The sequence below is a fragment of the Ctenopharyngodon idella genome, chromosome 3 (genome assembly GCF_019924925.1).
Source record: "Ctenopharyngodon idella isolate HZGC_01 chromosome 3, HZGC01, whole genome shotgun sequence".
Lineage (NCBI taxonomy): Eukaryota > Metazoa > Chordata > Actinopteri > Cypriniformes > Xenocyprididae > Ctenopharyngodon > Ctenopharyngodon idella.
Window position 1 is genome coordinate 40,195,358 of NC_067222.1, and position 27,201 is coordinate 40,222,558.

Genomic DNA, 27,201 nt, shown 5'->3' on the forward strand with positions numbered 1-27,201 from the left:
ATCTGGGTGCATGTAAATGTAGCTTGTGTGTTGCAATTGCTTAAAATTATCTTCTGTGGTGGTCAGGAACTCATATGAACATCACATTTGAAAGGTCAATGCTAATGTGTCCCAGATTACATTCTGGGACAGGGGTGTCCAATCCTGCTCCTGGAGGGACATCTTCCAGCAGAGTTTACCTCCAGCCCTAATTAAACACACCTGAAGCAGCTCATCAAGATCACTAGAAACTTCCAAGTAGGGATGTGTCAAGATTTTCAAATATTCGATTAGTTGATTTAATTATAGTATATCTAGGTTGCACGAATAGGTTGTGCGATTATCATCTTAAAAAAATTCCCCATGTTTTTAAGTAGTACTTAAAGTACTTTTAAGTAGTGCGGAAGCAGTGGTGACACGTTCATGTAACCAGAGGGTGGCGTGCGCTGCCAATAACATGCCTAAAAGCTGTTAATCAACTCTCAGACAACAGAAGAACACATTGTCCCACATGCACACCGTAGACTTGTGTGGCATACAACAGAAAAGTTAAAATTAAAGTTTACACAAGTGCCGTCATTCAGGCTGTTCACAATATGTTATAACGTGTTTAGGCAGCCTAAAATCATTATGGCTTGATCATCACTTGCCCACCGCGGCACCGCCCCCACTGTCGTTTTGATTTTTTATAGTAATAAAAATCATTTAGTTCAGTTAGAGAACAGACACTACAATTAAAAATGAAACGTGACCGCTCAATTCAGCGTGAGCCGAACGAGAATCGCAGGAGTCAGATTTCACCTCACTTCGCCCATTTCGCCTCACTCTTGACTGACAAGAGGACGGCAGAGGATTTGGTTTCAAAGCGAAATGTAAAAGCGCCCATTTAAGAGAGTTTGTCATTGTACTGTTTTGTTGTTGTGTTTTTCATTAAGAGTAATAATGAACCCACTATTCAAGCAATCGCCACTCCCGAATTGGCGCTAATTTGAAAGTGAAAGTAAAATGGCACAGCCGCATGGGCATTCATAATGGTGTGCGTCCACTGGCGCAGATTGAGCGTTTTCAGTTAATTCATATGGAATCTCAACTCTGTTCTGCTCCGCACCGTTATGAATAGCGCATTTTACTTTCGCTTTCAAACACCCTCTCCCCTCATTTGGTTATAGTTATTATATTAATATGTTTCAGCAAATTACAGTCATTATATGGCTTGAGTTAAGTTAGCCTATTCCCTAATGAATTAAACAATTTGTTATCATTCAGATTGAAAGCGTGAATGGTCCATCTCCCCCTCTCTCTATGTGTATATAGCCTATACACGTGCGTGCATGTGGGGGAGGGGTGCGATTTTTGAATAATAATCGAATAGTTCCCAGTGATCACTGAATATTATTTTTGCTTGAAATGCCCATCCCTACTTCCAAGCACATCTGTTGGAGCTCAACTCAAGAGCAGGATTGAAAATCCCTATTCTAGGACCATCAACTCATGCAAAATGTAATAACTGTGTCAAAACAAGGGTTTTTTTTCTAGGTGGGTACAGCCAATCATCTGATCCAACTGAGTACTTGTGGTTGGACCATGAGAGACCGATGTTAATAAGTGTAAACAGGGCCTCATTGTTAAAGAAGTTTTGTAAAGTGATGCTCTTGATCACTCACCAGCCGGCTTCTTCTTCTTGCGAAGACAAGATGACACGTATCTCTCCAGCTCCCGCAGCGTAGAAGGCTTCAACGTCTCAAAGTCGATCTCAATCTCGTCCGGGTTGGAGTTCTTGAGCGAGGGCTCACGGGACTGGATGATGTGGACCACACGGCCCAGCTTGTCTCCAGGGAGCTTGTTAATGTCCAGACTCAGTTGTCTCTTTTCTTCATAGGACATGGGCTTACACTTCTCTCCAGCAGCCATGCCTGGCATTGCGGCTCCTCCAGTCAGACCCAGATCCTCCTCAGAGTCCAGGCCGGGCACAGGCTGCAGGGTTGGTGGGGCGGCGCCTGGGGGAGCCATGGAGCGACTGCCCTTACCACCTCCCTCCTTCTTGCTATAGAGCATAAGACGACATGGACATCTCATTTTCCATGACACTACACAGTTAAAGGGTAGACAGCAAAATTCTAAAGCTCATCAAATTGATAAAAGCAATTAAACCATGTAATTTTGGATGCTTTCTTGCCTAGAATGGGTTTGCATAATCAAATGTCTTAGCCCACCTCAGCTTCTTGGGCTTCTTAGGAAGAGGATCCTTGTTCTTAGGCTTTCCTTGAACCTTGAGGGCAGGAGGCGGCTCCAGGATCTCCTCCCGTGCAGTCATGACTGCTGCTTTCCTTTTGTGCTTGTCTTTCTTCTTCTCCTTCTTTTCCTTCTCTTTCTTCTTTGGTTTGCTGGCCGGAGGCTGGGACAAGGCAGCCAGCTGCTCATGAACCGCTTTCAGCTGAGCAACAAATGAGAAGAAACAAAATAGGGAGATTACAGTCTCTCAGTAGACAGCATCACATCTTTGTAAAGCCTATATATATATATATTTTTTTTTTTTTACACTTACAGCATCTATAGTGACCGATCTCTTGGCCAGCTCTTCCTTACTCACCTGCTCCTGAAGCTCTGCTAGCCTCTGGGCTCTCTCCTCTTCAGAGTCATCCGTGGAGGAGTCGGATTCAGATGAGGAATCACTGGAGCTGTCTGAGGACGAGGCTGGGCCCATGGGCGGCTGTGTCTTAACAGGAGCCGGGTGGAGCACTGGCGCAGGAGCGGGTGCCAGCATTTCCTCTGGCTCATCGGGCATTTTAGCAAAACGCATCTCAAATACATCCTACAAAAACAGAGAACCTTTTGAGGATCTAGTATAAGACTCTTTTCATCCTCTTTTCAGAATTAAGCAATGTTCACTTGAGGTTACATACTAACAACATATGGTTTTGATTGGAAGTGTTTTGAGAAAGTGGAACATTTCTCAAACACTCCCAGACTTCACTGTCAATTAGAGTTGGAAATTAACAGGGGCTTGTGGCAAAAAATGCCCCCAAAATAAACAAAAAATGTCCTCCAAATTCCCTTACACCTACACGATTAAACAAAATGTATTATGTGGAAGTGAGTGAAAAGTGTTCATTGCATCATTACATTAAGATCTGCTCACATTGCATTTCTTTTTATGCATTTTTTACAGCGTTAAGCATTACTCGCAGTAGACCGGACTGCTTCAGTGATGGGGAACATTTACTCGCTTTCTGTAATATAGTTTGAGTTTGAATAACCATTTTGTTTTTCATGCTACTAAAATAACCAATGTGAAGTCTTGATTTTCTAATGCGTAAAAAACAAACGAATTCATAAATAGATCTTAGATTGTTTTTTTCTTTCGTCAAACACAAAAATGTTATTTTATGTATTCTATTAAATCGAAAATCATTAAAATATCAAGAGCAATAATTGACAATGATGTGTATTATTGCAGCCCTATCCTTTAATGTGTTCTTGTTATTAGTTTTATAATTATATATGTAGGCCATTTACATTATGCTACCTTTGAGCAGCATTAAACAGTTTATATAAATAAAGTTTATATAAGTAAAAAAGACTTTTGTTGAGGTTGACTGATGATTGTTTGTTGATGCGGCATGGTCTATTGCGAGTCACTTACATAAAGCAAACATTGTCTAGCCGACTAGACGTCTGACTTCATATAAAAAATAAAATAAAAAAAAAACCTTGTCATGCAAGTCCTAAAGTACACAGTCTTTTGCAGGTGTCCACATACCTGCAGTTTGCGTGCCATAGCCACCACTTCATGGTCAGGAGGGTTGTACTTGTAGCAGTTGGAGAACATTAACCGCACATCTGCTGCGAACTCCTGAGCATCTCTGTACTGTCTGGTTTCCAACTTGTCCTGCACAACCAAAGAGAACACTGAACGAGTAAGCATGGAGAGCAAACAAGGCTCATCTTTCGATTGAGATCCAGCAGCTATATTTTCACCTTAATAGTGCTGAGGTCCATGGGATGTTTGATGATGTCATGGTAATCGTGCAGCCCTAAAGCAGCCACATCCACTGGCTTGTAGAAGGGCCAAGCGTATGCTGCATGCTTCTTAGCGTACATGTCCTTTACGATGCCTAAGCAGTAGCGTAACTGCTCTTGTTGCTTGGGGCTGTGGGTCCCAGGGGCAACTGTCCCATGGTGCTGGGAGTCTGGTGCCTCCTTTTTGGGTAGCTTGCTTGGTCGTGTACTATCACTGCGGCGTGGCAGAGTCTTCCCTGACTTTGACTCGGCGGGCGAGGACTCGCTCAGCTGGTCATTTGCAGTAGGTGTCGTGGTGTCTGCTTTCCTTTTCTGACTTTTTCTCTGCTGATGATGAAAAATTTAACAAGCGAGTGAGGAGAGAAAGACGCAACTTGAAAAACAAAGATTGGTTGAATGTTATGAGCCGACTTACTTTGGGAGCCATTTGGATGGGGCTTTGTAGAATAGAAGCAGTGCTCTGCTGCATGTGCACGGGTGGCAGGGCAGTTTGGGTGGGGGGAGGCACAGCCGTCATGATGGGGGCCGGTGGGTTGCAGTCAGTGGGGCCCAAAGAAAAAGGTGGCCCTAATTGAGGCGCGAGGGGAGGGAGTGAAGGGAGCGAAGGGAGTGAAGGGGGCACTCTAGGGGGCAAGGCTTGCATGGCAGATTGGGGAGGTAAAATAGGCGGACCCTGTGGTGGTCCTCTCGTTTGTGGCCCAGGGGCAAGACTGGAAAGGCCACGTGTTTGAGGGATTGTGGGTGAAGACTCAAGGCCAGGCCCAATCTTCATGTTCATGTCTAATAATACAGAGAGAGAATACAAAAGAATTAAGGCCCGGTCACACTAAGAACGGTAACTATATAAGTGTCCACACCAGCTGACAACAGCATTGTTTATTCTAAGTGCACGCTGCAATTTTGTCATCTGCCCTTTTAAATACAGAATGGATTCTGATTGGCTGTCAATGTTTTTATTTCTATCAACTGCGTCTTATGAGGCAGCAGCAGAAAAGTAGGAGGTTGGTATGCTTGGACTTATTCCGCGCTGTCGTCGCTGCAAGTTTCAAAACGTGTTATATACAGGGCTTGACATTAACAGCCGCCAACCCGCAAAATGTAGGTAGATTTCAGCTGTGGCGGGTAAGACAGCCACTCCCACTAGCCACTTTGGCGGGTTGAATATAATTTCAGCCTACAGCCTAATCAAAGGTAGCCAAGCTCGTCGTAGCACAAAATTACAACCCGATCGCAATTCGTTATCGATTAACTTGCAGTTAGTGAAGGCGGGATAGGTGGAATCGCGCTGAATGACACCAAACAGAAGCGCTCTTTCGCGTGCGCTCTCTCTCTGTCGCGCGTGATCAGATCTCCTTGCGCTTGAATAGTCAAATACACGCACACACAGATGTCAAAATGTCCATCGTGTGGAGTATCTCGCGTGGATACAGTTGGTTATGGCTTAAGTGGACGTAAACAGGTGGGTAAAAACTGAATGTGTGTCAGTATATTACGTCCATGCATCCAGCAGCCCAATTAAATACCTGTATGTCATTAATGTTAATCAAACAACAGAAGATGTTAAATAAATGTTAAATAAACCTACTGTATCTGAAAAAAGAGCTTAGACTATTTAATTTACTATTGTATTTGTAATTTGATAATTTGCTTTGTTCTTTTTATATAGCCTAACTTATACAATTATCAAATTTATCATATTATGGTCATATTACCCACCACTTGCCCACCCGTACATACCAGCTGATATACCATGTAGGCCTAGTCTTGATTTAGGTGGTCAATCTGCATTTGAAAGTTTGAAAGGGTTTTAAATCTCATAAATCAAGTAAAATGACTCAAAATCAAGTAACTTTAGCATGCCAAAGTCAACTTTAATCATATAAAATGTAATTTCCCAACAGCAAAATTGTGGCCAGTGAAAAGGCTGAGTGGCTAGTAACTTTGGAAAACCACTTGTCACAGTGGCTGGTGAGCAAAAAAGTTAATGTCAAGCCCTGGTTATATAGTCATTCTGCTCATCCAACACTTTGCAACAACACAATCTTGTTTCTGCAGTGACTTTCAGCATGTTTCCTATAGAAATGTCTGATGTTTATGTTTTACGTGGCGTGAGAAAGTCACAAAAATGCAAAATCTGATCAGAGCAGCCTGAAACGGATTTCCAGAAATGCGATTTGAATAGGATTTCAAAGCACATATGAATGTAGATGGAAATGGGTTTGTAAAAATTATTTTTGCCGTTCACACTTGCTAAATCTGATCGGATTTCAATCGGATATGCACAAAAAATGGATTTGGACTGACAGTCTGAACGTAGCTTAAGACAGTGAAGCCCATATGATCTTCTGGCCGATACAGCTGGATATAGCTGTCGAGTAGGACACGTAAAAGAGCAGCAGTGTGAGTGGCCCTCAAGTAAGAGCGTATATGAGATTTATACCTGGATCCCTCCTGCCCCGGCCACGACCCTTGCCGGATGAGGTCGACATCTCGATCTCCTGCGGGGGCATCTCTGAAATCTTGGTGAGAAACACCTTCTCCAGCGCTTCTGCCATTAAGACTATGTCATCCCCAGGCTGCAGGGGGCGACACATACCATTAACCACATGCCCAATCACACCACTTCAATCCATTGTGATTGATGGCAGCAGAAATGTGAAGTACCTTATTGTAAATGTAGCAGTTAGTAAACATGGTGTTGAAGTCTTGAATACATTCTTGGGCATTGACGTAGTAACTGTTCTCTAGGCGTTTCTTGATTGTTCCCATGTCCATAGGATTTTTGATTATCTTGTAATAGTCCTAGGGAGAGGAGGTTACAAAAAGTCAGCATGACACATCACAATCCATAACTTTCATCATCATAATGGCCTTATGTTTTAATAACAGCAAGCAGCTTTGAGACCTTCAATGGAGCACATTTTTGACAGCAAGTACATTTACACACATTTTAAAAATTTGAATTCAAATGGACTAATGCAAACTTTTTTTTTCTTCACAAACTTTCAAGGATTTCAAGGACCCGTGGGAACCCTGTCATAACCTTATTTATTGCAATACAAGGTTATGCGGGTCAAGAACAAAAATTATTTTATTGATTAATTACTTTGTGGTAGGGCCAGTGAAAATTATTCATTTAATCAAAATGAGAACTGAATGTAATTGAATTGAGGAAAAAAAAAAAAAAAAAATCTGACTGTTATTTTGTCATGATTTACAGGGTTGAGACAGTAGCTCAACTATCCAAAACCCCACAGTAACTTAATTATAACCGCTTGATGTAAACTGATGTGGCTTATTTCTGAGCAGGTTATGTAGTAACATACTCAGTGGAAATGCGGGGCGGTTCAGAGACCAAATCGCAGATCATCAGACAGAGGACCTGCTCCAGCATGACAACTAGCACCATTTCACAGGCCTTCCAGGATTTCGTGGGACTTTATGATTTTTGCAGCCTAAAATGACTAAATTTGTGGCATTTATTCTCAAAATTTGCAGCAATATTTGCAGCATTTCTTGTTGTTTTGCAGTGAAAATATACCACAGACAATATTATTTTAACATTGTTATTACTTTTCTGACCTCGGGAGCCATTGCAGGGCTCCAGACTAACATTTGAAGGCAATAAAGCCGGTGCTATTAAGTTCTAAGGTGGCACCAGCCCCTAATTTGTCAGCGCTGTGAGGGCTGACAGAAAGGCACTGAGCTTGAGTTGAGATGCAGATAATATTAACTTATTTTATTATTATATTTAATAAATATTAAATATATACAGGTGCTGGTCATATAATTAGAATATCATCAAAAAGTTGATTTATTTCACTGATTCCATTCAAAAAGTGAAACTTGTATATTATATTCATTCATTACACACAGACTGATATATTTCAAATGTTTATTTCTTTTAATTTTGATGATTATAACTGACAACTAAGGAAAATCCCAAATTCAGTATCTCAGAAAATTAGAATATTGTGAAAAGGTTCAATATTGAAGACACCTGGTGCCACACTCTAATCAGCTAATTAACTCAAAACACCTGCAAAGGCCTTTAAATGGTCTCTCAGTCTAGTTCTGTAGGCTACACAATCATGGGGAAGACTGCTGACTTGACAGTTGTCCAAAAGATGACCATTGACACCTTGCACAAGGAGGGCAAGACACAAAAGGTCATTGCAAAAGAGGCTGGCTGTTCACAGAGCTCTTTGTCCAAGCACATTAATAGAGAGGCGAAGGGAAGGAAAAGATGTGGTAGAAAAAAAGTGTACAAGCAATAGGGATAACCGCACCCTGGAGAGGATTGTGAAACAAAACCCATTCAAAAATGTGGGGGAGATTCACAAAGAGTGGACTGCAGCTGGAGTCAGTGCTTCAAGAACCACTACGCACAGACGTATGCAAGACATGGGTTTCAGCTGTCGCATTCCTTGTGTCAAGCCACTCTTGAACAACAGACAGCGTCAGAAGCGTCTCGCCTGGTCTAAAGACAAAAAGGACTGGACTGCTGCTGAGTGGTCCAAAGTTATGTTCTCTGATGAAAGTAATTTTTGCATTTCCTTTAGAAATCAGGGTCCCAGAGTCTGGAGGAAGAGAGGAGAGGCACACAATCCATGTTGCTTGAGGTCCAGTGTAAAGTTTCCACAGTCAGTGATGGTTTGGGGTGCCATGTCATCTGCTGGTGTTGGTCCACTGTGTTTTCTGAGGTCCAAGGTCAACGCAGCCGTATACCAGGAAGTTTTAGAGCACTTCATGCGTCCTGCTGCTGACCAACTTTATGGAGATGCAGATTTCACTTTCCAACAGGACTTGGCACCTGCACACAGTGCCAAAGCTACCAGTATCTGGTTTAAGGACCATGGTATCCCTGTTCTTAATTGGCCAGCAAACTCGCCTGAACTTAACCCCATAGAAAATCTATGGGGTATTGTGAAGAGGAAGATGCGATATGCCAGACCCAACAATGCAGAAGAGCTGAAGGCCACTATCAGAGCAACCTGGGCTCTTATAACACCTGAGCAGTGCCACAGACTGATCGACTCCATGCCACGCCGCATTGCTGCAGTAATTCAGGCAAAAGGAGCCCCAACTAAGTATTGAGTGCTGTACATGCTCATACTTTTCATGTTCATACTTTTCAGTTGACAAGATTTCTAAAAATCCTTTCTTTGTATTGGTCTTAAGTAATATTCTAATTTTCTGAGATACTGAATTTGGGATTTTCCTTAGTTGTCAGTTATAATCATCAAAATTAAAAGAAATAAACATTTGAAATATATCAGTCTGTGTGTAATGAATGAATATAATATACAAGTTTCACTTTTTGAATGGAATTAGTAAAATAAATCAACTTTTTGATGATATTCTAATTATATGACCAGCACCTGTATACTAGGGTATGGAAATGGCTAATAAGCCAATAAGTGCTCCTGTGCAGCATCTACTACAGTGGTAATTTATTGTCTCTTTTATTTTAAATAAGAGTTTGCTACATCGTGAAACTTTTAGTTTAACAAATGGGGACAAACTATGAAGGATGAACAAATAATGTTTTGGACATCACATTAAAAATAACATTCAAATTGGGCAATATTTAAAGCTTTGAAGTGCTGGGAAAAGTTGTGTGAAGCACTTAGGGTTGTATGCTACGTTACACTTAGTCTACACTGTGTTCATTGCACAATGTTTCTCATGGTTTCCAGAATTGAAATTCATCGAAGAATTCTCTGGTAAACCACAGATATCAGATCAAACAGTTTCCACGTCGGCACTGTTTGATCTGATATCTGTGGTTTAACAGAGAATTCTGCAACGAATTTGAATGCTTCTCACAAGATTTCACAGCAATGTTATTAATTCTGTAGTGAATTCAAGCGCTTTCTTCCGGGCGCTGTGTAATAATGGCTGAACTCCTGTCGCGTTGTCTATTATTGGCCCGAGCTGCGCACTGTGCACAGCTCAAACGAGCTGACTAAATGCATGTTGCGATGACGTCACGGGACGTGTCTAAGCCCAAAATCTGCGGCAATTAAGAAAAAATGCAAGCTCCTCCGAATATTGCTGAGTTTGCTTGCGATAAATTCAGCGATCGCAGAATCACGAAATCCGGGAGGGACTGATTTCAGTGGCAAAAGAATTGCAATAAACAGTGCAACTACACTGTCTGACAGAACCTGCTCATCACAGACATGACAGGACTGTAAAAGGACGTAGATCACTCACAGGCAGATTTAGCTTAACGGCGTCAACAGGAGAATGGAAAGGCCAAGCGAACTGATGCTTCCAAAGAGACTTCACCACCACCTTCAGCAGGTACTGCAGCTGGTTGGTCTGGCGCTTGGGCCGGGTAGGGTTGGAGATTTCTGGGGGTGCGGGGTTGAAGAGGGAAGGGGCCTGGGACGAGGGCTGCCCCTGACTGCTGCTGCTCCCCGACATCTGCACTGCGTCCAGGCCGTCTCCCATAATGGCGGGGTGGAGCGCGGGCAGAGGGACGGGAGGGGGTGGAGCAGGACACCACTCGTTCAGTCTCGAGCCAGGCGCGGGCTCCACAGGGAGAGCACCGCTAATTCCATTGCACTCCTCGCTGGGCTCTCTGTGAAGGAAGCAAATCACAGTCATTAGCTCTTTAATTTACATCTATGCCATCTACATCAGATCCATCACTGTAATCATCACTATCATCTCAATTATACTTAACTATCTGCACACATCCCCCCCCCCCCCCCCCCAAACAGCATTATTCAAATTGTTCATGTTTGCTTAAGTAATTGCCCATGGATTCTCTAATTATCCCCTGATGTGGTCTGAATCATTAACATCTTCCAAAAGGACTCATACTGGGTTTTAAAGCAGGACCCGACTGCTGTCAGTACGCTGTACTCTGTCCAAGTAGGTGCTTGCCATCTAGCCAGCTGTTGCATAGGTATTAGTGTATAATATAATAAATATTACTGTAATCTGCAGGAATAACAGAAACATGCCACCTTTTTGTTGACCAGTGAGTCTTGTAGGCTAGTCTATAATCTGTACAATGAAATGATTAATTTCAGCCTTTCACTAATGCTTTTAGCAGCATGTAACCAATAGGAGCTCTTCAATGGCCATAAATGAAGACTACAGAAAGTGATGACAGCCTAATTCATGCAATGTTTTGAGTTTCACTTTGTACGGTTATAGCTAGGGTTGCAAAGGGGCGGAAAGTTTCCGGTAAATTTCCGGAAACTTTCCACGGGAACTTAACCTGGGGGATTTTGGAAATATTCCAATTTGGAAACTTAACAGGAATTTACGGGAATTTATGGGAATTTATGAGAATTTATGGTAAATTTTGGGAAATTTATATAAATGTATAATATTTATATAAAATGTATCATATACAAACAAATATAAACATTTTGTTTGGTCATAACATGATCATAGCATTCAATTAATTCTAATTTAGTAAATATGTAAAATAAATATTTTTATTGCAGCAATTATGTGTTATTTATTTTAGTGTCACATGATCCTTCAGCAATCATTCTAATATGCTGATTTGATAGTTATTATCAATGTTGAAAACAGTTGTGTTGCTTAATATTTTTTTGGAACCTGTGATACTTTTTTCAGGATTCATTGATGAATAAAAGGTTAAAAAGAACAGCATTTATTCAAAATAGAAATCTTTTCTAACAATATCACTTTTTATCAATTTCACACATCCTTGCTGAATAAATTTTTTTTTTTTTTTTTTTGAAAAAAAAATTAAAAGGAAAATATTATATATAATATTAAGCAGCACAACTGTTTCCAACATTGATAATGGAGTATCAAATCATCATATCAGAATGATTTCTGAAGGATCATGTGACACTGAAGACCGGAGTAATAATGCTGAAAATCCAACTTTGATCACAGAAATAAATTATGTTTTAATGTTTATTAAAATAGAAAACCATTATTTTAAATTGTGGTTATATTTCACAATATTACTGTTTTTTCTGTATTTTTGATCAAATGTGTATGTTATGGACTGGAGGAATGCACAGTGCATGCAGGGGGTGTGGCCTCAATAGCCCTGCAGTAAGTTGGGTGCTGTGTGAATGTCAGAGTAAAAATTCAACTGAAATTGCATTAAATCTGGTTGTTTTAACCAAAATTATGCAGCAAGATGTTTAACTAAATTTAAGTACCCTGTTATAGGCTAACCTGCAATTTTTCAAATTCCCTGTTTATTCCCATTAATTCCCATATATTCCCATTAATTCCCATATATTCACGTTAATTCCCATATATTCACGTTAATTTCCATATATTCCCGTTAATTCCCATGGAAAGTTTCCAGCTTTGAAAATTCCCGGAATTTTGCAACCCTAGTTATAGCCTTTTTTTTTTTTTTTTTAACACATAAATACCAACATTTTGATCCAGTTTATTTAAGTCACAAAAAAGTCGTAGTGATTTATTCTTCTGTATTGTGACATGTATCCTAGTGAAATGGATTATTGAAAAAGAAAGGCGGCAAGCACAGGGTGAGGATTTGCTTCTTTGCATGGGTTGTTGACTGGATGGAAGCAGATCTGAATGTGAGTTTAGAGTTGATTGTAAGAAAGGGGCAGAGTTTAAGCAGATGAAATGATTGGAGAACATTGTCATACGTCACCAAAGAGAAGTCTGTCATTTCACAGGAAGATCGAGCTTGATTATGATTGAGATTGATTAAAAATCACAAGAATAAAAACAAAAATAGATGTATTGAGATCAATAACATGCATTTGGAAAACAGAGTGAATGTTCATTTCATGCTAACTTTAATGTTGTAAAACCTGAATACGTAATTCTGCTGAGACCTAAAAACCAACTGTGCTCATCTGTTCATTATGTTTCTTAAATATTTTTCTAATTATATTTCTTAGTAAAATGAATAATTCTATTAGTAACTGGTTACTTAAAGGATTAGTTCATAATTTACTCACCCCCATGTCATCCAAGATGTTTAATTTCTTTTCACCTGAAGAAAGACAAGATTTTTGAGGAAAACATTCCAGGATTTTTCTCCATATAGCTGACTTCAGTGGGGTACAATGGGTTGAAGGTCCAAATTGCAGTTTCAATGCAGCTTCAAAGGGCTCTACACAATGACGTAAGCAGAAGTACCAAAAAAAACTCCAACTTCAAATTCGTCCGATATTGGGGTTTTTTTTTTTACCTTTTTTTTTTTTTAAAGGGCGTTTGATTTTTTTCTTTGCACGTTCGCTTTGTAAACACTGGGTCGGTACTTCCGGTACTTCCGCGTGACCTTTCCAACATGATTACGTAATGCGTGGCGCATCGCAGAGCTAGTGCAAGACAAGCATTTGTGGTTAAAAAGTATATAATTATTATTATTATTATTATTATTTTTTTTTTTTTTTTTTTTAAGAAAAAGACCAATCATTTCTATAGACAAGACCCTTAGGGATCGTGTAAAGCCTTTTGAAGCTGCACTGAAACTGCAATTTGGACCTTCAACCCGTTGAAGTCCGCTATATGGAGAAAAATCCTGGAATGTTTTCCTCAAAAACCTTAATTTCTTTTTGACTGAAGAAAGACAGACATGAACATCTTGGATGACATGGAGGCGAGTAAATTATCAGGAAATTTTTTATTCTGGAGTGAACTAATCCTTTAAATTCCATGAAAAAGCAAAGTCTACTACTTTGAATAATACACAAAGGCCATATTTTCAACAGCAGTTTTGTTTTGAAAATCTGTAGTGATGACAGCAGAAGTTCTCTGGCACTGGGATCAACTACTGAAATAGACAAAGAAAATTACATTTTGCTTTAGAAGTAAAAGACATACAGCTTGCAAATTTGCATTAGATGATGACTTTCTTTACTAAAAAGTAAAATAAGCCCCACAGTGTATTATGAGCTGAGTAATGACTAGTTTTACTTAGGTAAGATGATCATATATTTGTGCTTGAGTAGGGGAAAGAGAAAGGAAGAGCAAAGTGTAATCTCATCAACAGGACGTGCCCAGGTGACCCCACGACCAAATGAAAACCCATCACAGAGTACAGCTTATGTAGAGCTCAGCAGACAAACCATATTCGCTCCCGCGGACCATCCTGCATCTTCAGCCAGTTGTTTTTTGATTGAAGCATGTTAAAGGTCAGCCTGGTAATTGATACCAAAGGAAGGCCTAAATGTCTTTGCCTCTCTAGTAATCACACTCCCACCACTGCCTCGGCAATCTGGCAATCCCCGCACCTACACTTCCTGCTAATGAAACCTCATGTCACCTCATACTGCTCTCTAGAGCCTTTTATTTAATCTCTCTACAAGCTCATGGCTTTCAAGAGAAACCTATAAATATCACTACTGTAGCACTACTACTGAAAGAATTACTCGGATGAGTCAACTGAAAAATGTTTCAGGTTTAGACAGTCGTAAATAATCAGAATGGGAACATTGAGAGCAAAACTGGATGTCTCTGTGCTTAAAGAAATGAGAAAACGGGATCGGAGGAACGCGTTACGACATCTGATGAAGTGTGCGGACTGACGGTTACTCATTGGCACAGCACAGTCATTCTGTCTCCTGTCAAGTCTTCATAAAACATGATACACCAAATGTATTCAGTTAGGATGAGTCCACAGTGGCTTCCATTCCTGAATCATTCAAAATGACTGAGACCTAGCAAAAAAAAAAAATTCAGAATTTGCTATAGCAGGATGAAGCAAAAAAGGGATCCAGGCTGCATTTAAACTGGCACAAAAAAAAAAAAAAAAAATCTGATTTTTTTACCCCCATCCGACACAGATCAGAATTTGTTGCACACATGTAAACAAAAGTCCGCACCAGATAAATCCAATACATATAAAATCCGATATCTGGACATCTGACCTGCGTCTAAACACATATCCGATTCCCCTTGGAATTCCAAGCCACCACATGGAGAGGGGGACACATTTGCCCACAAAGATCACTTTTTAATGTCGTATTATGAAGCAGATGTGCCTGTATGCGCTTGCACTAAAACTCACAGCTTTTTTTTTTTTTACTGAGGTGGAACCTTTATAGATAAGAAATTGCATACACACAGAAACATTCAGGAGCATAGAAACTGTCCCATGAATTGTTAAAATAAAACAGCTTTGCTACTGAAAGCTACATCAAAGGCTATTTTTCAGCAATGAGATGAACTTCGCTGTTTTAATAAGCTTCTCTTCTCTCTCGCTAATTCCTTCAAATTCATTCAAATAAATGAAATCCTACTATGCTACTGAAATAAAAGTAATAAAAAAAAAAAAAATAAAAAAATCACCATTATTTTCACCATTACTTATCCATGCTGGCAAATAATCATGGCCACCCGATGTGTGAATTATACAATAATTTTAGTACAGCCACTGAAAACCCAAGGGTCAACCATGTTACATAGTAGCAATCACCAACAGAATCATTCTGGGTGGGGATTAATGTAAACAGATACCAGCTGTATTTAAAGTGAATGTAAACAGAAGAAAAAAAAAAAAGAAAAAAAATGGATGTGTGCATTAAGACTTGCAGAGTAAACGCAGCCAAAGTGCCCTCCAGTGTACTTTTCTGCAGTCAAATTAGGGGTATTAACCGCTGCAGGTCAGACAATAAAAAGGCAGTGAACTTGTGTTTTGTCATTAAATGTACACAAGCTTTGGCTATAATAAAAACAATGGTGTTATAATGATTTTACAGCACAGCAGCTGCCAAGTGTTCTCTCACTTTTCGCTTCTCTTTTAGTTTTTGTTAGAACATTAAATCATGATATTTTGCCACTCATTGGGTCTCAATCATGAAACCTAAGCAAATCAAACCTGTAAGTTGTTCATAAAACCATCCTTGTGTAAACTGCTGCACCAAACTCCATACAACAGTTTACATAATGGCTTAAAAATTATTTCAAATTCATCATGCTTGTGTTTCATGAAGCACACCTATTGACTAATAATTTGAGTACACATAAAATGCACTTAGAAGGATAGTTCACCCAAAAATGAAAATTACCCCATGATTTACTCACCCCCAAGCCATCCTAGGAGTATACAACGTTCTTCTTTCAGACGAACACAGTAAGACTTATATTAAATAATGTCCTGGCTCTTCCAAGCTTTATAATGGCAGTGAATAGAGGATGAGATTTTGAAGCCCAAAAAAGGGCATCTATCCATCATAAAAGATATCTACACGGCTCCAGGGGGTTAATAAAGGCCTTCTGAAGAAGCGAAGCGATGTGTTTGTGCAAGAAAAATATCCATATTTAAACTTTAAAAACTAAAATAACTAGCTTCTGGCAGACAGCCGTATGCACGTCGACTTGCGCCAAAAGAGTAACCTCTGACGCAGGATGTAGGAGTATCGTAAGCTTTGACGCCTCTCGCTGTTCAAACAAATAGGGCTGGGCAACAAACTCAATCTCCTCTTCTTATCAAAATCCTCCAACATTTCTCTTTAAAAATTCTCATTTTAGACTTCTAATTCTTGAACAGGTGTTTTGTTTTGCTCTCTCCTCTGAGCTTCCACGTTCGTCAATACATCATGCGTCAGATCAGAGTTCACTCTTTTGCCATAAACCGATGTGTGCGGCCGTCTGTCAAAAGCTAGTTATTTTCGTTTTTAAAGTTTTAAATATGGATATTTTTCTTACACAAATGCATGGCTTTGCTTCAGAAGGCCTTTATTGTGGATTACTTTTATGATAGATGGATGCACTTTTTTGGGCTTCAAAATCTCATCCTCTATTCACTGCCATTATAAAGTTTGGAAGAGCCAGAATATTTTATAATACAACTCTGATTGTGTTCGTCTGAAAGAAGATAGTCATATACAACTAGGATGGCTTGAGGGTGAGCAAATCATGGGATCATTTTCATTTTAGGGTGAACTATTCCTTTAATTTCTCAGCGTCATGGCAGAGAAATACTTTAGCTCAACTAGTAGAAAAACAAGATCAAGGGTTCAATTCCCGGGGAACACACAATCTAATGAAAAAATATGAATGATTTCTGGGATGAAAACATCTGCTAAATGAAAACAATTGAACACAAATTCAATTTCAGCACAAAAAGCCAAGCATAAGTAATTTCTCTCTCACACACACACACGCGCACACGCACACCATATACCTGCATAAACAAACTAACTCCTGTCAAACAGGGACTTGAATGAAGAACAACTTGTGATTGGGGAAAAAAAATTAACCACTACCACTGCATTGTTGTTTAGAACAATTCATCGAATTGAATTCATAGAAATTAATCTGGCTGTTTTCGTAAATGTTGTTTAGAGCATGAAATACAACAAATGGTGTAAATAGAAACCTTTTCAGTTCCCTTCAGATATACAGAATACAGATATTCAGAACAGTGAATTCTGCCAAAAAGTTTGCAGGTTTGAAATAAGCATACAAACTAAGTGTAGAACAAACTGCATATTCTCCACTGTAGAGATGTCAAAACTCAGACAAGGACAGTCAGCGTTCTGAAGCATTTTGAGAGCCTAATTGTTTACAAGATGTTATTCGTCCCATTTGCAGTGAAGATCCCTGGAATCGGGCAACAGTCTGTGACTACGTAACACCAGAACAGGATGTGTGAGAGAAAATGATCTTCAAGTGTGAGTGCTTGAGGGCAAATATTTCTATTGCATCTGGCAGCGCCTGTAGCTGCTGTGAGGGTCTGTGGGTTGACCAGCATCCACTCCCCTTTCATGCTGCGGATCTCTGGAGAGCTCAGGATGTGGGAGTTCAGCACCGAGTTAACTTCACTGTTCCATTCAGCTCCGTAATGGGGGACAGCATGTCCAAGTCGGTACACAAAGCACACTAGAATCTTCAGCCTAAGGCCATAAGCACACACACAAAAGTTGTGTGCCCAAGCTATAAATACCCCGAACTATGGAGGAAATGCAACCAAAACGGGGTGGGCTGGGGCTGAGCTGAAATACCCTGCAGGTCCTCTGACACGACACATTCAGGCTGCCACACATTTCACTTTTTTTCCGATTCTAAAACTATCTGTAAACACACAAAGCACTTGTTTATGTCTGACTAACAGCATTCTTGATGACTCACATAGTGACGAGAGAAACAGTGGGTAGATCACATGACCACTATATCAACCCTAGAGCTCAGACTCAGAAAGAGGGAGCTGACGATCTGCCAGCGTGACTACTCAGGAAAGAATGCCAAACTGTCTGTTACCAGTAAATGCTCACTCATAAGCCGCTTCAGGGAAACATTCAGGGCCTCCCTAAAAATCAAGTTAGAACTCAGATGAATACACGTCACACAATGCTGACCTAATTACACTATCACAAGTTTGATGTCAGTAAGGTTTTTAAAAAAAGAAATGAATACCTTTATTCAGCATGGATGCATTAAACTGTTCAAAAGTGCCAAAGACATTTATAATGTTACAAAAGATTTCTATTTCAAATAAATCCTGTTCTTTTAACTTTCTATTAATCAAAGAATCCTGAAAAAAATGTATCACAAATAAAGCCGCACAACTGTTTTCAATTGAAATGTTTCTTACGGTTTTTACTGTTTTTGTATTATAAACTGTAGTGTATACTTGAATGTTTCCGGTTCAACAACATCGTTCTGTAGCATGCTGTCCATTTCCACAGACAATGATTTTGACCCGTCCCTCAGTCTGTCTGGATAAATAATGGAAACCACTGAAGCTATGCTTTCAAAGAGGTATGAAAGTCCACTTCTTGTATCCCTTTTCTAGTAAAAGTCGTACCAGAGTAACTATACATGGCCATGATGACAACAGATTATACAGTTAAAGCCAGCAAGTGCTTCTTTAAATAGTCCAATGTTAAAATGTATAAATGTTTAAGCCTAGTAGAAATGCTTTCAAAGCAGTACTTTAACACTTTTACAAGTCAATGCAGTGTGACATTGCACTTTGACTGTAAATGCATCAATATTAGGGCTGGGCATCAATTTCGATTCACAAGCTTGCGATTCAATTCGATATTGATTAATTGGGGCCTATCAGGTACAGTACAGTTTTTTTTTTTTATAAATATAAACATTTAAATGGCGGCTGTCATAAGTCGGATTTATTCATACATTAAACAGTGAAGAATAGGTTAAGTAAAAATACAATGAATATGCAATACAGTGCATAGCCTATATTTAACAAAATGCTCCTCTCAAGAGCTAATTTCTTGCTGACTAATGAGATTTTAAACATTGAATGGCTTTTCTGAGGTAAATGTAACCGTTTACAAGCCGTTTTGATGTCTTTCCGTGGCTGAAACACTGAGCCATGACATGAGACGTGATATGGATTTTGGTAAATTGACCCTTCGCCAGGAGTTTGACTGACAGGCGATCTAACCAATCATAATGCCGAATCCGCCATTTTGTCCGACAAAGCAGTCAGAAGAGTTAGCAGATTTATGTTTGTGGACTTGAACTTGAAAAATGATGTGTACTGACGTCTTTCTGTGGTTGAAATGTTGTTCATTCATGTTTATTTGATATAAATTAACTAGTAGGAAGAGATGATCGGTTCATGAGCCGTGTGATCAGAAGCACTACAGCGATCTGTCACGACACATTAAAGAGCCACAAAACGGTATTTAATGTTTAAATTTCTTTAAAAATGACAACATTTGAAATTCGAGACTTTCATATCAAAAGTAATCTGCTGTGTCTTGTCTGTCGATACGTTGTCAGTGTCCTCTTTGCTCCGCGATGTATTTTTCACTGTGAGAACATGGTGTGTGGCGTGAGAGCGGCATGGCTTGTCGGACATAGCAACAGTAACTAAAGGAGGCGGGTCTTTGCGAACGGTCAACTGTACGGTTTCTTTCAACATGCCTTCTGATGTTCATTCATGTTTATTTTGTGTTGTAACTAGTAAAGTGGAAGAGATGATCAGTTCACATGCGCTCACATTCTTGGGGTTTAAGAACCAATATTGGTTCTTCAAAATGAGAATCGACTAAATTATCTTGCTTTATAAATCGACGATTCAAAAGAGCAGCATTTAGCTTCACTTTGTATATGATCTTTGATGCACAATAGTAGTTTACTAATAACCGCTGACAGTTAATGTGCCTACAGTTGCTAATATTTCTTCCATCAAAAAGCAAAGACTGTTTGCACCAGTTTGTTTACAGTACAGAGATCATCACATTGTCAAACACTGGGTTTGGAGTGAGTCCTGTAACCCAAACATTACAGCAATTAAATGTGGTTGATGCTTCCAAAATGATGTCATGGATGCTGTTGATAGAGCTCAACTAGTATTTGCCCAAAACTTTCCTTTAAAGCCCAAGAGGCCTCTTGAATTCACCTAGTAATTCACCACACCAAACAGTTCAACACGGAAGAGCTCCCAAACTGAACAAACACATCAGGAAATTCACAAGCCAATGCGAGACAAAACACGCCAACTGTCTTGTACCAGCAACATGCAAATGAGCTGTTGTGATGGCAGTGAAAGTGGAGTGATCATACACACACACACACACACACACACACACACACACACACACACACACACACACAGGCTGTACGGAAAACACATCAGAAATACAGGAAGAGATCACACTTAAGTGATAGACTGGAGCTGGAAGCACTACATGACCCCACCATGAGTTTAGTCCAGCTGGTGTAGCATGAACACGCACACAGATGGCCAATAACCGCCAAATCTGTGTGGTGCTATAACTTCATTCAATACGCTTATAAAGATCAACAGCCAAATAATTCATTCAAACACAGTGGGGATGTTTTTCCATAAACAAGTTGCTTCATTAACAGCTCAAGAGTTGTTATCCAGCTGTTCAGAGCAGATTTTAATTTGACTCGCTCTGCAGAGGTTTAGAATAACAGTCAACAGTCTATTAGACTATTATCAATTTACAACTCTGCCTGTGTAATGTTGATAAAAAAACTACACAAATGCAAGTCAGACTCTGAATTTTCCCATTTTAATAAACAATGGAAAACTTCCTCTTGTGTAAAGTCCCTTCAGCAGTGCTAGTTTCAGTCTCTCTCTTTTTATACACGTGTTACTCTTCTTCCATACAAGCAAACAGGACATCTTAATTACAACATCTCTCTACTCTAGTGCTGAAACAATTATGAGTTACTTAATGTGACTTAACATCCTTGGCAAGAATATTTTTCTAAAATTTTTCACTGAAATGGGGAAAAAAAAGAAAAAAAAAAAAAAAGAAAAAAAAAGAAAAAGAAAAACCCCACAGATGTGGGTCTGTCTTTTGGCATTTTTGCGTTGTGTTAATGTGATGTATTTCTAACAAAATTACACAAAAGAAACCATGTTTTTACAGAGCTAAAATGAATATGCAAATCTGGGCAAAACAATTAGGATTTCTCAAATGCAATACCGAACAATACCAAACAACATAGATTAGACTATTTGCTAATATTACAAAGTCGATTAAAGGGCTAGCTAAAACTATTGAACTATTTTGTCGTAATATTGAACAGATACAAAACATCACTGTGAGTGACATGAACAATTCATTCTTTTGATGATAAAAAAGCAATTCATTTTCAGGTGGTGGTCAAAGAAAAAAAAAAAGACCCTAAAATACACCACCATAGAAAAAAAACATTCACGGGACTTTCCAAAAACCTAAAAACACCATGAATGTTTTCAAAATCATTTTAAAATTACACTGACATTGATTACAAAGTGAAACTAAAGAACTAAACTAAATATGAAATCATAATTGTTGACTTTCTAATGATATTGAAATTAAGAATCATTATTACTATTAAAGGAATTTACATCAAAAACTTATTTTGTGTTACATTATGTGTACACACAAACACAACAAAAACTCATCTTAGACTGCTTAAAACTAGTTTATACAGTCTAGGTCATGAACACAATGGACATCTGTAAATTGATTACATTGATGAACTGTGGCATAAACTTTTGACACAACGGCAGTTCTTGCTGCATCCTTAAAGGGTTAGTTCACCCAAAATGAAAATTCTGTCATTAATTACTCACCCTCATGTCGTTCTACACCTGTAAGACTTATTCATCTTTGGAACACAAATGAAGATCTTTTTGATGAAATCTGAGAGCTTTCTGATCCTCCATAGACAGCTCCACTTTGACGCTTCAAAAAGTTCATAAAGAGATTGTTAAACTAATTCATATGAATCGAGTGGTTTAGTCCAAATTTTCTAAAGAGATTCGATCACTTTATATGATGAACAGATTGAATTTAGGCTTTTATTCACATATAAACATTCATCATTGAAACAGAAGCTCAACCAAATCTGCTTGACTCGTGAGAACAAACCTCTTGCGGAAGCTCAAACATGCTGCGTAACACGAGAATGAACCTCATTGGTTCTCGCACGTCAAGCGAACATGCTTGAGCTTCTGTTTACCATAAATGATGTGTGCATTGATGAATGTTTATATGTGAATAAAAGCCTAAATTCAATCTGTTCTCTTCAGAAAATTTGGACTAAACCACTCAAACCATATGGATTTGTTTTAGGATCTCTTTTTGAAGGGTCTATGGAGGGACAGAAAGTTCTCGGATTTCATCAAAAAGATCTTAATTTGAATTCCAAAGATGAACGAAAGTCTTACGGGTGTGGAACGACATGAGGGTGAGTAATTAATGAAACATTTTTCATTTTTGGCTAAACTATCCCTTTACTTATCTTCATTCCAAAGTGAACCAGGCCAGACACAAGATTCCTGAACACAAAACACGGAAACGCAGTGCAACGTGACAATCACAAATCACAGCCAATCAGAAGAGTGTGTGCAGGATTTCACTGTTTACTCTCTCGTAATGCACTGCAGAGTGTAAAACACATATCTCGAGTTCTGATGCTTCACCTGACAACATGCTTTTTATGTTACACCTTGTGAATTTAGTGATTCAGGTAGTCAAGAATAATGTTTTAGCCTTTAGTTAAATACGGTTATTTTTATTTCTTATGCATGATTTTATATCTTATGCATATGTTTTATTTTAATTCATGTTCTACATAAAGCACTTTGAATTACCATTGTATATGAAATGTGCTATATAAATAAACTTGCCATGCAGTTTGAGGGATTTGACTGTACACTTTCACAATCAGTCTCTCTTTATCCATGTTTGATCATGCATATACATGAGGAGCATCAGAAATAGAAACCAAGCAGCTGACAAACTGTACGGACACAGCTGATGGAAAATACTAGTAAACGTGCATTTCGGGTTTAACGTACTGAGGAATTTAAAAAAGAAAACCTAAAAATAAAAATAGTGAATGTTACACATCACCGGCCAAAATTCATGACACTGGTTGCCAAGCTGGTTGAGGAATTTAGCTTTAAATGAGAAGCATTGTGTAAAAAAAAAAAAAAAAAAAAAAAAAAAAACCCAAGATGCTATAGACTATATACACATGTTGTACGATAAAAACAGGCGTGTTTGATTCAGACAGGATTTAACATCACAAAGGACATTTATGAAACAGACTGACAGATAACCCAGGAAAACTTGCCTCATCACAATAGACATAGTGACCATGAGTCAGATTCTGAGAACTGAAATCAGGAACAAATCTTGGTCATAAACGGCAATGAGCAATACAGTATCTGGGAAAATGTTGGGCAAAATTTGATCAGTAGTAAATAATCAAGCTCTTCTGACCATTTAATCATCTGGAGTTGTGTTTGTAGATGTACTGTAAGTGAACCATTACACATAATTAAAATTAAAGTGTCAAAAGATAAAAATGCAAGAGTACAGCTAAACAATTCCAGTATACGAGTATATCAAAACCCCCTCCATGTAGAGTCCAGACATCTGAATAAAATGGCTCTGAAGAGCGGAGAAGAGTCTGATATTACCCTTCTAGTTGTAGCCAATATGCTACTGTTTTAAATATCTCGCTTCATCTATCAAATCATGATATTTTGTCCAAATGTATTCAACAAGAAAAACTGAGCACCCATATAGCTAATAAACTTTATAACCTGTAAAGTTGATAAAAAAAAAAAAAAGTTGATGAAAACATACACTGCCCGGCCCCTTAAAAAAAGTTGCTGTTTGGATTTTAATAGGCAAATACTTAAGAGTCTATGGATTGATCATTATTACAGTGATTATTATGTTTCTAGCATGTTATACGTTTGGCGACGGTTCTTTTAACCCTTAAAGATGGAGTGTGTAGCTTTTCATTTCTTAAACAACCATGTATTAAGATGTATCATGGCCATATTCCAGGATGATAATGTCAAGATTCATCAGGCTCAAATTGTGAAAGAATTGCTGGGAGGGAGCATGAAGAATCATTTTCACACATGAATTGTTTAGGAAATGAAAAGCTACACACTCCATCTTTAAGGGTTAGAAGGACTGTTGCCAAACATATAACATGCTAGACACATAATAATCACTGTAATAATGATCCATTCATAGATTCTTAAGTATTTGCTTTTTAAAATCCAAACAGCAACCTTTTTTTGGCCGGGTAGTGTATAATGCAAATGCGATACGCTTACTGTCTCATATGCGGTGACAGCCAGATATATCTCATTCGCTGGTCAAAATAGACCTTGTAACGCCATCTGATTTTCATAAATGTTAATATTATGATGACACATGCATGTGTTTGACATATATAAAGTCACAATACTAACTTTGATGACACAGTGTTTAATTATTTAGAAAAAACGAGGTTTTAGTGTATAGTGGTGTGCCGTTGGATTTTTTACTTATCAAATCTGTGCCGTGGAAAGAAAAAGGTTGAGAAATACTGGTCTAGACTGTCATGAGAGCCCACCACACTGACTGGGATGGAAACTGTCATCTTGTCGGTAGGGTCACTAAGGCCCTGTTTCCACCTGGTATTAAGATGCGTTTTGGTCAATCGGATGACAAGTAGACGAGGGAGACATTCCCGTTTACACCTGGTCTCTTTTGTCCACTTTCAACCACTTCTGTCCTGATTTCTTCAAGGGGAGGGTAAATGTTTTTTTTAAAGGGTAAAAATTTTTTTTTTTTTTTTTTCCCTCAGATCTTTTGATCTAATGGACAAAATAAGCTCACGAAGTTTACATTTGAACGTGCCCAGAGACGACGGAAAAAATATATAGAGAGCAGCAGCTTTTGTTTCTGCTCTGACAGCCGCAATCAGGAATGGTGAGAGAACATTGTGCTTGCTATGTTTTTCATCTTCAAACCGAACTTGGGTCTTCAGACGACAAAGTTTAAATCCCATCTGGCTAGAGCTTCCCATAATGTTTACACATTAGGTCAGTAAGCAGAGAGTAGGTGTCTTTAGTAGCTGTTCAAATACATTCAACCACATGAGGGTTTCCACTAGGAAAGCAATTCGGTTGAATGAGTTTGACTACGTCTGGAAGTGGTCGAAAGTGGACAAGCTCTAAACGTTTTACACCCAGTTTACACCTGTATTTAGAGTCGTCCATGTGATGTGATCGACCAAAACGTCTTAATACCAGGTAGAAACAGGGCCTAAGATGTGACAGATCGCTTAAAATGTTGAGGTCTCATGAAATGTGGCTTTATTTAAAAGCTTTATTTCTGATGCACACCTCGTATGTTGTGGATAAACAATGCAATGTATTTAAATTCATGACCACTTCAATAGAGTGAAATATGGACTTTTTTTTTTTCTACTTCACTAAAAGCTTGATTTTTCCTTGGTATGATTGACATTTCAATGGATTTGCCCAGCTGTCAAAACGCTAAGCTTGTAACTGAACGGCCTCACGAGACACAAGGAGGTTGAAGGTTGTAATGTGACGGCCTAGAATTGGGATTATGATGTTGAAAAGGGAAATGCAAATCTTAAAAATGCCTTTTATATCACTTTACAGCTAAACAAATTTCATTAGGGATGCACAACTAATCAAATTAAAATGTTTCATGTCCACTGTCAGGACCCCTATAACCTGGGTTCCCAAACATTTCCATTCCAGATCCCACTTAGACAAGTATTATCTAACTCAAGACCCACCAAAATATTTTAGGGAGGGCAGAAGTACTGTAAGCTTGATTTCTTTCAAACTTTTAAGGTTACTTAATAAAAATAATTTTATTTTATAGTAAAACTGTAAAATTTCAATACAAAAATTTAAGTTTAATTTCATTTACTGATGTTAAAGAGTATATAAAATGTCCATAAAAACATGCAGTGCATATTTATATAATTAAATAAAATTCACTGAAACATAAATTTAGCTGCAGTCGAATGACTTCGCACGACCCACCTTTTCCCACTCTGTGACCCACAGTTTGAAAACCTCTGCCCTATAACATGCATTGGGAAAGCTATACATTCATTTTATTTTCCCCATTCCAAAAATTTTGGCTAGTACAAGTTGTTAAACAAGGTGTTTCTTTGCAATGCCACATGAACATGAATAAATGACCAAAAATAAATAAACAAATACAAATAATGAATTTCTTACACACTGATAGCAGAGCATGGACAATGCATGACATAAGACGTTGTTGTTTCTTCGAAATTTTAGAATAATTATTAGTACGAAAATTATTGATAAACCATTATTTAACAATTGCTTCATTTGATTTTACAACTTTATTCTGTTAGCCTTGACATCCGTGACCACTTAAACGCTATTCAAAATGAGAAGCGTCAAGAGTCACGAGAAACTATCATTGTGTTAATTTAACTTGGTAATATTTCAGCAAACTCTGTGTTCAATGGCTTTCAAAACTGCCATTAGAATAGTAAATGGTAAAGCCATCAACGACCAAACTCCACAAAGAAGTGCCTTGTCTGTAAAGACCACCTTTATTAAAAGCCTGAATTTGTTCACATGAAACTTGTGAAAATGTTTCCAGCTCAGGCCTGGTCAAAATTCACGCCAAATAATAAAAGCAATAAATATGCTAATATAACCTGACAATGTTTTTCCTTTGGACAACTTAGCAGCAATTTGTAAACTGTCCATTTGAAAGTGCACACAGTGTTGTGAAATTCTTCTTTGCTCCTACATCATTTACTACTAAGTGTAAGTGAACACAGCCAATTTTTCTGCCAAACTCCAATCCATTAAACAAGTGCAACAGGTGCCACTGTGCTTTACAGACTTGAAACAGCACAGAAACCAGGTTGGTTGCAGTACTAATAAGAATGTGAACTTCATGAACCATGACCACCAAGGAGTGACAAGGTGTGTTTGACTTAGAC

General features: G+C 38.6%; 1 protein-coding gene across 4 annotated transcripts in view; it reads right to left on the reverse strand.

Moving 5' to 3' along the window:
* Nucleotides 1-27,201, reverse strand: part of brd4 (bromodomain containing 4) — a 64,074-nt gene that overhangs the window by 8,471 nt on the left and 28,402 nt on the right. For 3 of the 4 annotated variants that reach the window (XM_051886099.1, XM_051886098.1, XM_051886096.1), the window contains 9 exons: nt 10,219-10,588; nt 6,664-6,801; nt 6,440-6,575; nt 4,415-4,779; nt 3,958-4,326; nt 3,740-3,868; nt 2,570-2,791; nt 2,193-2,413; nt 1,644-2,023 (listed from right to left, as the gene is read on the reverse strand). In XM_051886099.1, coding sequence (XP_051742059.1) covers nt 1,644-2,023; nt 2,193-2,413; nt 2,570-2,791; nt 3,740-3,868; nt 3,958-4,326; nt 4,415-4,779; nt 6,440-6,575; nt 6,664-6,801; nt 10,219-10,458 — 2,200 coding nt within the window. In that variant the 5' untranslated portion in view covers nt 10,459-10,588. The remainder of the gene's footprint in view (nt 1-1,643; nt 2,024-2,192; nt 2,414-2,569; nt 2,792-3,739; nt 3,869-3,957; nt 4,327-4,414; nt 4,780-6,439; nt 6,576-6,663; nt 6,802-10,218; nt 10,589-27,201) is intronic. The other variant, XM_051886097.1, reaches the window with a different exon arrangement.